The following is an 11682-nucleotide window of genomic DNA, read 5'->3' on the forward strand; positions in this document are numbered from 1 at the left end:
TTGAATGCTGCATAATCATGTAGAATCAACCGCAAATCTCACTGTTTCATGTTACTGTGACCTAGTTTAGCTTGAATACATTTGCACATTTCATTCAAACTTTGACCATTATTTTCATTATACACTTTTTTATGGTACCTTCATATTAAATTACATACACAATTGCTTTTTTAAATTTAACCAAATGGTTCCTTTGAGTTTTAGATGCTTAGCATTTGTTAGTATTTACTTGTGAACATTATAAAACAACAACATTGTTACATGCAGCACTATCGTATACATGATGTAAAAAAATGTATATTTTATAATGCGTCAGTCAGATATATATTCATGAGCATTTGGAATTGTTCAACTATGCGCATGAAGATATTTTCATTGACCTCACACAGACACACGCAGTCTATCTATCTATCTATCTGTCTGTCTGTCTGTCTGTCTGTCTGTCTGTCTATCTAATAGAAAGCTAGTGTTTGTTAGTTTTTTGTTGTTGTTTTTTTTAAAATAAAAAATAAAACAAAAAAGAAGATAAATATAGATAAAGTAGAATTAAAATAGAATAGAAAGTGCTAGAGTTAGAGGGTCAAATAAAGGTGTATCTATCTATCTATCTATCTATCTGTCTATCTATCTATCTATCTATCTATCTATCTATCTATCATTAAAGCAAATCTAAACAGACAATGATAAATCATTATTACCGCGTGTATAACATTGTAACAATAGTGAAGTTACTGTCATCCACTGGCCATCCTTTACATTACAGCGCGTTGAACAGCACGGGAATGAAATATCAGTCACATGATGAAGGGGGCGTGGTTCTCGTAGCTATGAGCCAATAGGAGCGCACGTCAACCCGAGCTCTGTAGATCAGGGAATAGAGCATGAATAACGGTACTCCACAATATTTACTGAAATGTTTCATCGCCACACCAACGACGGACATCCATGGCGCATATAAATAAATCATAAAAGCAGCCAATACTGGCCTTTCCGTCTATAGCTAGGGACGAGCACTTCAGCACTGCGAGCTATTAATTATTCACTCTTAAGATGGCCTGGATCTGGAAGGTAAGTCGAGCAGCTGAGTGTTTGTCTCGCCTCATATCCAGTAATGCATGGATGCGCGTTAACGTGCTGCTCAGATTGCATTCGCAATGTTGGTATTTTAAAATCAGAAGTGTGCAACGAAAATCGGAGGATTCTGCTAATAGCTTGGGTAATGAATGTAACTGTGTGGTAGAAGCTTCATGTCTTGTAACATTGTTCAAGTGCGACACGTGTGATCACTCAGTTTGCTTACACTTTGCAACCAGATTTATTTGATGTATCCTGGTTTATGCAATAATAAGACTTGTATCCAAACATGTCGATGATGAGTCTGCAAAGACCTTTCGCTGTAAGAGACATACAATGCAATAAAGTGATTCGTTTTAATGTAATATGCACTTTATTACAACCAGTGATGTATATTTATGGTTTTTATATCCTCCTTGAGATTTCACAACCTTCTATTCAGAAACAAAATGAAGACCTTCATGCATCAGGATACCACTACTCATGTTTTTTTTTTTTTTTGGATTGTGATGGATTGTTATTGTGATGTGAAAAAATACAGTAAAAGCAGGTTGCATTTTCAAACATGCTTGAATCTCTGGCCTTGTGTCAATCGGAAAAAAACCACACTCTAAAAACCTTTAAGAAGTGTTGATTTTTTTTTTGCAAATTTTCAGACATGGGCAGTAAGTTATAAAAAAGGAGAAAAGAACATATTAATTCAAAAATAGCTGATACACAACTTTTGCCTGATTTGTAGTCAATGCAAGTTGCCAAAAGTCAGAGGCAGTCTGCAGATTTTCAGTAGTCGGAAACTTTTGTAGTGATGGGTACGGGCTCCAATTTTAACTTCAGATTCAGATTCCATCCAGTCTGGAGATATCAGACTTGTTTGATATTTTGAGCTGATTTTAGAACACAAATAATGTTGACTAGCAAGAAGGCGCATGTTACTGCTTGAGTTGTCTTGTAGTGTGATCCTCAGTGTATGATGCTTATAAAAGTTGTGTAGTGTATTCCAGCCTTAAATCACAACTTCTAATTTCCTTTATATATCATCTTAGTTCTTGTAGTATTTGAAAAATTAAACACTTTATATGTCTTTCTCTAGTTTGTTCAGCTAGTGTTGTTCACCAATGTGTATTAAAGCTGAAGTGTGTATTGTTTTTGTAGCCACTGGTAGGTTGATTTGTGCTATCAAAACTTATAACTTATATATAACTTGTTTGCTTGAGCATCCTGTTGAGAAATTTACAGTTAAAACCCAAGGACCAGGTGTGTTGAATGAAGACCAGGAGTCAGAGATGCAATCAACTGAAGAAAAATATACTGAAGAAAATAGTTTGCAGTTTCATCGGCAGAAGCCAGCATCAATACTCACTCTCTTACATGCTCGAAACACCAGTAATTATACTAATTACTAATTACATCAATACATAGGTAAGCAAGATTCTGGTTGGTAGAAACATATATAAACTTAGAAAATCTTTAGTGGTCGACCGATATGGGTTTTTTGACAGCCGATACTGATGCCGATATCTTGGAAAGCAGGGTGGCCGATGGCCGATATAAAGCCGATATAATTGTATTTATTTTAATTCATATTTAAGAAATTTTAAATCATTTGAAAATGGATTCAACAGCGAACAAGAGGGAGAATGTGAGCACTGTGTGCTCAGGCGCCGCCGCAGCCATTCTCAGCACCGTCAAAATAAAACTCTGACGCGCCGTCAAAATAAAAGTCTCGAACACATCGGCCAAACAGAAAAACTTATCGGCCGATGCCGATATTTGAAAAATGGCAGATATCGGCCGATATATCGGTCGACCACTAAAAATCTCCACACATGGATGTAAAACTTAAAGCATATCTTCTAGTGATTATTTTGGTGACAAGTGATCATAGGTCAGACGCAATAGGTCTCTCCAGAGACGTATATCGGATACACTGGACATCAGGGTGACGGCAAATGACGGTTTCCTCCTAGGGCTCTCTCCGCATCTAGCTGCAAAGACAAACACTCGCACACATACGCACACATACGCAGAGAACACTTATCTGTACTTCAAGGTTGCCGGGCTCTGCCCTGAATCTTAACAAATATGGTTCACTAAACACACACAATGAGAGCAGCTTCTTAGAGAGTAAAAAGGCAGACTAAAACCATATTCAACTTATTTTCTAACATGGATAAATGTACCTTGAATTAATAATTATTCAAGAAGAAACAAATATATATATTATGAAGGTCGCGATGTCTCCAGGGTTCCACTCCTTCAATCCCAACCAGCCTGACAAAAGCATCTTCAGTTGCTTTTCCACAGAACTGCAAAACAATGATTGTTTTCAGACAAGTTTCCTGAATACAGCCTTCGTCGCCAATTGGTCAGAGACACAGATAGGCCTAGTTCGGCACCCAAAAAAATGCTATTAGTTTAAAGACAGTAGCCAAACGTTCGTCAAGCCAAATGTTTCTAAAAATGGTAACAAATTATTTCAACTTGAGCTTGGTTCAGAGTTCAAAGTGGAAATCCGTACTGGTTGGGCGGATCAGCACGGAATGGAACGGCTAAGAAATAAGAATGGTTGGGCCAAACTGCTCTTGTTGCTTAACCGTTCCATTCTGTGCTGATCCATGATTTTGGGGGTGGAACTATCTGTGTGTCTGACCAATTGCAGGCAAAACCTGTCTGAAAACAATAATTGCTTTGCAGTTTTGTTTGGTAACACTAGGGCTGCAGAAATCACATTTCAGTTTTAGGGAGCCGGCTGTGTAAAATTGTGCAGACTATGCATAACCTTCTATATTGTGTGTTTAAAATGTTTTGATTTTGTAAATATTCACAGTGAATGCAAAACCCTGTTTAACAGTAATGTTTAAAAGAAACAGCACTTACCAGCTGTATGGAAGGGATGCAAAGGGTTGTTCAACAAGTAACAATTTTAATTTAAATTACAATGCTTGCATGCCATTCATTGAAACTGAAGACATATAATCAGGAGATTCCTGTGTGGCTGTAAATAGCCTCAGTTGGCTGTACTGTCTGATAAAGAGGAGCCTTTGTCAGCACTTTATCATTACCCTTAATCTATACGTCTGCATCAGACGGCAAACAGAGAAGAGCAACAGATTAACTATTTAAAGCTGCTCATATAAAATACATGTTCCTGCTTATGTGGACGTGAAGTGTTGGAGTTCCATTGGAATTCCTTGAATTCTCTTTAAGCGCATTGCTTTTCTTCTGGACAGTTTGGATGGTTTTGTGATGGTAATGTAACCTTCAAGAGCTGGTCAGAGTGCGGTGTGCCACTGAGAGCCTCTTTGTAATCGCTGAGAATTAGTTCCAGCGTTGTCCACTTCACAGGGCCACAGTGGTCAGTTCGGCCTGCGCTCAGCCTTCTGCATGCATACTTCACTGTAAAAAGACCTGCAACTGTTACCTTAAAGAGCTATTTCTACTTGATCAAAACATTTAATTTAGTTTGATGTTGTGACTTAATGTATTTAGGTTGATTCATAATATTTTTAATATGTTAGGAAGCACAATTTATATACAAAAATATATAAAAACTAATTTATTATTACTAATTATTCCTAAGACAGTAATATATTACTATTAAAATAAAATATTTAGAATATTTTGTTTTACTTTGTTGTATTTAAATTTCAATCATTTCAACAATTTATTAAATTAAGTATAATAAAACACAGCTTTTTGCAATTTGATAAGCATAGTAAGCCAGATTGCAATTTCGATTTTAGTTTTAATTGAGAAGTTATCTAGTAAATTATCTTGTAATTGATTGGAAACACTGGGTAGTGTAATAAGAGCATTTATATTAGACTGTCAAACTCTCTAAAGGTTTACTTTGTGTTTATTCTGATGAATTTGCTTGTAATGACCTAGTGATTTTAATAGATTATGTAGACAAAAATAAATTTTATGTGTGTTTTAAATGGGAAGAATGTCTTAAATGGATAGAGTTATGACTGAAATGAAGACAATCTGGGTGTTGCAATTGCAAATATGTTAAACATTTGAGAAAGTATTAAAGACCCAACGAATCTAAATCCAGAGATTATCAGTAAGATCATGAGAAACAGACAGTTTGGATGGGATTACACACAATTCTATTAGGCTAATTTTAAGAGGTTTAACTGGAGTGGTCCAACAGTCAAAAACAAGCATTTTGCGTATTTGTATTGACATAAACACAATAGGAGAGAAATGCAACTATAGGAGTTATTCAGCATAGAAAACTTTACTTTTAAACACAGGCTTGCATGATATTAGTGCAATCAGCCAATTTAAATGAGCTTTCTCTGCACACATTGTATTCTGACTAATCCAGCTCACACACACATACTGACTTCACATTTGGTGCATTGTACATCTTAATGCCACTGTAAAGGGGTTGGTAAGATATTTTTTTTTTAAACGTCTTTTATGCTCGTCAATGCTGCATTTATTCAATCAAAAATACAGTAAAAATACAGAAATATTTTTTAGTATTCTTTGTTGAATAGAAAGTAAAAACATTTTTTTTTTTATATAAATTTTGTTAACATGATAAATGTCTTCACTGTCAGTTTTGATAATTTTAACGCATCCCTGCCAGGGTCAGAAATGAACATTTCCATTAAAGGTTAATATTCCCTCCCTTGTATTGATTTCCAGGTGCATTTTTTTGTTAACATTCATCAGGGCAATTTTTATAATTACCTTATTAATTGTATCTGTGTCGTCTGTAATGCCAAATACTTAAAGGGGTCATATGATGTTGCTAAAAAGGACATTATTTTGTGTATTTGGTGTAATGAAATGTGTTTATGCGGTTTAAGGTTTAAAAAACATTATTTTCCACATACTGTACATTATTGTTTCTCCTCTATGCCCCGCCTTTCTGAAACGCGTTGATTTTACAAAGCTCATCATCGGTCTGAAAACCGAGCTGTGCTCTGATTGGCCAGCTATCCAGTGCGTTGTTATTGGCCGAATACCTCAAGCGTGTAACGGAAATGTTACGCCCCTCACCATACTGTGATGCCTTGTCCCGAGACGAGAGTAACACTCCAAAGAGAAAGGGAAAATTGAAATAGCATTATATGACCCCTTTAAATTGAACCAATTACTTTCAGTCAAAATATTTTAAACTGTTACCAGTAATAACCAACTGTATATAAATGATACATTTTAGAAACAGGGACTCACTGACTAATTTAAGCACCTCTGCTTGGCCATTGCATTCATAAGCTCAACAGAAATGTGTGTGATTGGTTATAATGCTCTACGCTGCAAAAAACAACATATAAAGCAATCTGATGGAATGTGCACAGATCTGTAATCTATCTATCTATAAATATGCTGGCTCTGAATAATTATACTGCTTATCCTGTCCCAAATTTAGGTTGTTATACATGGAAAAATGGAAATAAATGGACTATAAATATTTATTGTTTTTAAAATTTCTTTCTTTTTTAAACCATTGTAACATCAGATGTTACAATACAAGGGATAAATAATGTAAATAGAGACCCAGTTTTAATTTTTGGCTGAACTACTTCCTTTAATAGCTCTGGTTCAGAGACGTGGCACATGCAACACTTCAAAGCATGTTTTGCTGCTTAATGAAGCCAAGCTTAGAAGGTTGCAGGTAAAACGGATTAGCAAGCACTTTACACATTAACCTTCCAACAAGACGATTTCCCCTTTATTAAATCCAATTTGGTCCTTGTTCCATTCGGATGTCCAACAAGGAGACACTGTTGTCTGGATGTGTCATTGTGCAACATTTAGTTTTGTACTGGTAGCTCAGCCTTGTTTGGGAGTCGGAGAAAGACAGCTAGGTCAGGAAGTGAATGACATCTCAATTGACTAGTAATCTGGCTTGGAATGGTCCCAGTGTTGATGTGGGTAAGTAGCTTAGCAGGAATGTGAGGAGGCCAGGGAGAGATATTGCAGGCATCTGCTTGTGTGGCTGTTTGAGGATTTACACTTCTGATCCATTTGCACAAAACAGATGTTAATCCAGACTGAATTTTGTTTGCCTTTCTTTAATGAAGTAGAATTTCGAATGGAAGATTTTGGATTTTCTTATGCAAATATGGTGTTATGGTTTACTGTATTGCAGGTCATTTTTATTGTTTAATAAGATGCTTATCAAATATTAATTTATTAAAAATGACACTATAAGGTGAACCGTTTAACCGTTTTAGAGATTTCTTCTCATCAGTTGCTTGATTCAGTTAATCAGCACAGAATTAATCAACAATTACCCTCTAATATACAGTGCCACGAATGACGCAGATCATTTGTGCTGTTATTATTGTAGGTCTATGTTTCCACCCCCTTCATTATAAACAGTATGTGATGAATTATGATGACATCTTGGACCATCAACCCAAGTGTCACTTTTGATTTAGATGATTTGTAAACAGTGTTACTCAATGTCCCTGCATGCCTATGGTATGAACAAGGAGTCTTTCAGACAAAAGAGAGGCTTTTTTATAATGCTGGGCTTTTAGATACCAAAAAAATGTACTTTCATTTGTACTAAATCAATGTTATTTTAAAATCTAGAGATCAGTATTTTAATGAAGTTTATTGTTGCCTCAACATTTGCTGTAATAAGCGGCGTAATTAAAGTAATCAAGTCTTCTGATTCATAGTAGGGCAAGCACCAAAGGATCATTGAAAAATTTTGTGGTGAAAATGTTGCATTCTATTAAGACTGAACATTTAATTTAGTATAATATTTTATAGTGTTGTGGAACATTTTCAAGTATAGTTAAAGAAACAGTTCACCCTAAAATGAAAAATCTGTCATTACTTATTCAGCTTCACAGTGTGACATGATGCGCCATTTTTTATTTGATTATAAATGCAAATAATTGAGTGCTTTGTCAGATTAAATGTAAGATACTCACACTGCTGTCTGTTCCTCACTATTGTATGCCTTCAGAAGACTTGGGATATTAGTGAGTCATATGGACTACTTTATGTTTCACATTTGCATAGTTATTTATTTAGCAAATGCTTTTATCCAAAGCAACTTACAATGAGGAATATCACAAGCAATTTGTCATAAGTGCCAACAATATTTGCAGTACACAATGCCGAGATTAAAGTATAAACTAGATTAGTACACAAAGCTAGAGCAGAGGTAAATGCAGAAAAGACAACCTGTTCTCACTCGCAAGGCATCAAAAACCAAAGTACAGTCAAGTGCCTTTAGTGTCACTGTTACGACGCTAAAAGTACCCCCATGCTTAATTTTTTTTAACAAGTACACAGGGCATGGAAAATTTGGATGATATGTACTGTAACTGCTGAATTGTTTCCAGTGATTAAAACCTTTAACTTCGTTCCTCACATAAAGATATCATAATGTAAATATATTTGATAAAAGACATGGAATGCACCACCTAGATTACCTAGTCTGTAATACCTTTTTTTTTTAAATACATTTTTGTAAGAAATTGCTGTGACTGTATCTAGCTGTTATGTGTTCTATGTTGTTGAGAAGTGGTTAGGTCCTCAAAAATATCAATATGTCAAATATGATATAAATATGTCAAAATCATTTCCAACTTTACAAATGGATGCAAAGTATTAAATGAGTCTTAATGATGCATAAGGCAAGCAACTGAAAGCATGGAGTTTTTAGTTTGATAGTGATTCAAGGGTACCATTAGCATCTAGCTAGAGGTGTTTGGCCGTGCTTTATTTTTGACACCTTGGGAGTCAGAGTGCCTTTAATAGTAAGGACCTTTGTTTACAATTGTGGATTAGTGCTTACGGAAGAGGTGTGTCTATAGTTCTGGTGTTACAGGGTTCAAGTGATGTTCTCAGGAGATCAGGTGAAGGTCAGCGGTTCATTCCACCAAAGACAAATAGAGAGGGTGCTTTTATGGTGCTTCTTTGGTGGAGTTTGATAGCCAAGTTCATGATGATTGTCCTTTATTAATTTACTTCAGTGATTCTAGCTTTGTTAGTTATTATCCTGCATACTGTATATGTTCTTTTACAGATTGTTCAAGTATTTAAAATAGAGCTTTTACTTGATTCAAATATTTCATGAACAATTCAAACCTGCAATAATTCAAGAATGAAACAACTTTCCCGTCACGTTATGAAGGTATAAGTGACGTGACATGTGACCAAGTATGGTGACCCATACTCAGAATTAGTGCTCTACATTTATCCCATCCAAAGTGCACACACACAGCAGTGAACACACACACACACCGTGAACACACACCCGGAGCATTGTATAATGACAGTGTTTCATGGATGTGATTTCCGATCAGATTTTAGAAATCCCTTAATGGTGTTAAATATATGTCATGCATGAACTTGTTTAAAACACTTCAGGTACAACATTTTTTATAGAATCCAAGAGCACAATTTTGAGTTCAAGCCACTCTGGCTTACATCTGCATTGTGTTATTGAGAAGGATCAGCTAATCTGTCATTCCAGGTCCCACCAGTGCCTTTCATCTCTTTTTACAAACTCAAAACCGGAGAGTAAATTGAGATTTCCTTTTCCACTTCATAAGTTCCTGTGCTATACGTTTGTCTTCTATAGAACCTGTCCTTGAGACTTTTTGGAAGAAAACTATGTGTAATTCAATTTTCTCAGGGTTAGATATCTTCATAGACTAGACTGACATCTAATACCTGGACCTTGACAAAGACAGATGCGAGTTTGTGTGTTTGTGTTTAGCAGGAAGCATTACACACCTAGGTGTTAGCTCAAGCTCTTAAGTGACATGGATCTGTGTTTGAAAATGTCTATTTAAGGAATGATACCATGTGAATTTTCCATTGCAAATCCAGATGTTGTGAAGCATTAATCTCTCAGAGAATAAATAGGTTTGCTGAGAAACAGGATTAATTTCCAATCTTTCCGTAGTAAGAAAATGCAAGATTGGCGGGAACCAAACTTTATGGATACGTAACCCTCTTTCTCTCAAAAAAAAAAAAAAAAAGATTATATTTTCTTGCATAAAACTAGTCTTATTGAAGAAATTTTGGACAAGCATTGAACAAAACTCAATTTATTTAGCACATGCATATAAGATCAAAACTGTCTTCTTGCTTTGCTCTGATTCACAGCTGTTAGCTTATAATTATGATTTATGAATGGAGCTGTTTGTCAGATTTCATAGGAAATGTCAATTTCATATTATTTGGCATATCTAAGGGACAAAAGTTGCTAAGTTTACCTTAATTTCATTGCATCTTATATGCATCTTGAGCTTATGAGGTATAGAAAATGTGTTGTATAATGTCATGCAATAGAAGTTCAAATGGCTCCATGGTCACACTATGTCTATCTCTCTCTTGTTGTATGGAGAAAGTCATACATTTCAAAACCTGCACTAAAAAGCAATACACTAAAGCCAGTGTATTGCCACTTTGCCAGATATCATACAGTATTCCCAGTGCTGGCTTAGTATTTCTCTGACGGTGTATAGCTATTTCCTGAAGCAGATGGTCATTGCCGGGGACCTGCCTCGAGTACACAGCGTCCTAGATCTAAAAATGCCATGATAATTTCACAAGGCACAACTGAGCTGATATACATGTCTGGGCAAAGTTCCAGGTCATTCCAAAATATAAAGCCAAAGAAGTGCACCAGTGAACGAGAACCTTTTTGTGTAGCCCTCGCCAAGAATAATGGTGCTCAATTGTTTTAAGTGCAGGGTGTCGGAGAACAGCTCAGTGTTCACATTAATCACCCACAGAGCTGACGGACATTGTCTTGGACTTGGAGAGCACAGCACAGAAATCACTGTGTCAGATGTAAGTTATAAGGCCAGATTGTTGATTGACAGAAAATATTATCCAATAAGACATGAAACGGCTAGCTGTAATGCAAACACATTTAGCTTTCCGAAATTTTTTAGTCACATTTTTCTACATGAAACGCTGAAAATATCCTCCTAGACTGTAAACTCTTTTGTCAGGCAACCTGAAATGTTCTTCATGTAGTGACATCTAAAATATTAGTTAAAATATAATTTTAAGTGACTAAATCATCCTGACTGCGTTAGGTTACACACAAAGGTTTGGGCCACAATATTTAATTAATGCATAAAATAAGTGAATAGATACAGAAGCCAATAAATTAAACAATAATAGCCACTAAATGATTTGTGTGGACCAGTGTTAATTTTGACAGGCATTTTTGATTTAGTCTTAGTCTTTATCTTGAGACGAAAATGCTTAATAGTCTTAGTCACATTTTAGTCATTTGAATTTTTCATAGTTTTAGTCTACGAAAAGTTGCATTTTTGTCAACTTTTAGTCATTACTTTTAGTCAAACTGCAGTTACCAATAGGCATGGGCCGATTACCAGTTTCAAGGTATACCGTGATTTGAAAATTTCACGCTAATATTTTCCATTATACCGTTCCTGCGGTATGCGCTGTTTTTCATTTAGAGCTGTTACGACAATACCGTGATAGCGTGATATTTTTGCTTAAGGTTATCATACCGTCAAAATCGCATACCGGCCCATGCCTAGTTACCAACATTTATTTTGGAAGCTATTTCATATGTAGTTTTCAAACAAAAATAGTCATTAATTCTTCTCTCTTTAGACCAAATCAATTAAGCTT

General features: G+C 35.6%; 1 protein-coding gene across 2 annotated transcripts in view; it reads left to right on the forward strand.

The window, feature by feature from the left end:
* Positions 1-852: 852 nt before the first annotated feature.
* Positions 853-11682, forward strand: part of st6galnac3 (ST6 (alpha-N-acetyl-neuraminyl-2,3-beta-galactosyl-1,3)-N-acetylgalactosaminide alpha-2,6-sialyltransferase 3) — a 120396-nt gene continuing 109566 nt past the window's right edge. For both annotated transcript variants that reach the window (XM_016478122.1, XM_016478123.1), the window contains exon 1: positions 853-1068. In XM_016478122.1, the coding sequence (XP_016333608.1) occupies positions 1051-1068 (18 nt within the window). In that variant the 5' untranslated portion in view covers positions 853-1050. The remainder of the gene's footprint in view (positions 1069-11682) is intronic.

The sequence above is a fragment of the Sinocyclocheilus anshuiensis genome, unplaced genomic scaffold (assembly GCF_001515605.1).
Source record: "Sinocyclocheilus anshuiensis isolate Anshui unplaced genomic scaffold, SAMN03320099.WGS_v1.1 scaffold436, whole genome shotgun sequence".
Lineage (NCBI taxonomy): Eukaryota > Metazoa > Chordata > Actinopteri > Cypriniformes > Cyprinidae > Sinocyclocheilus > Sinocyclocheilus anshuiensis.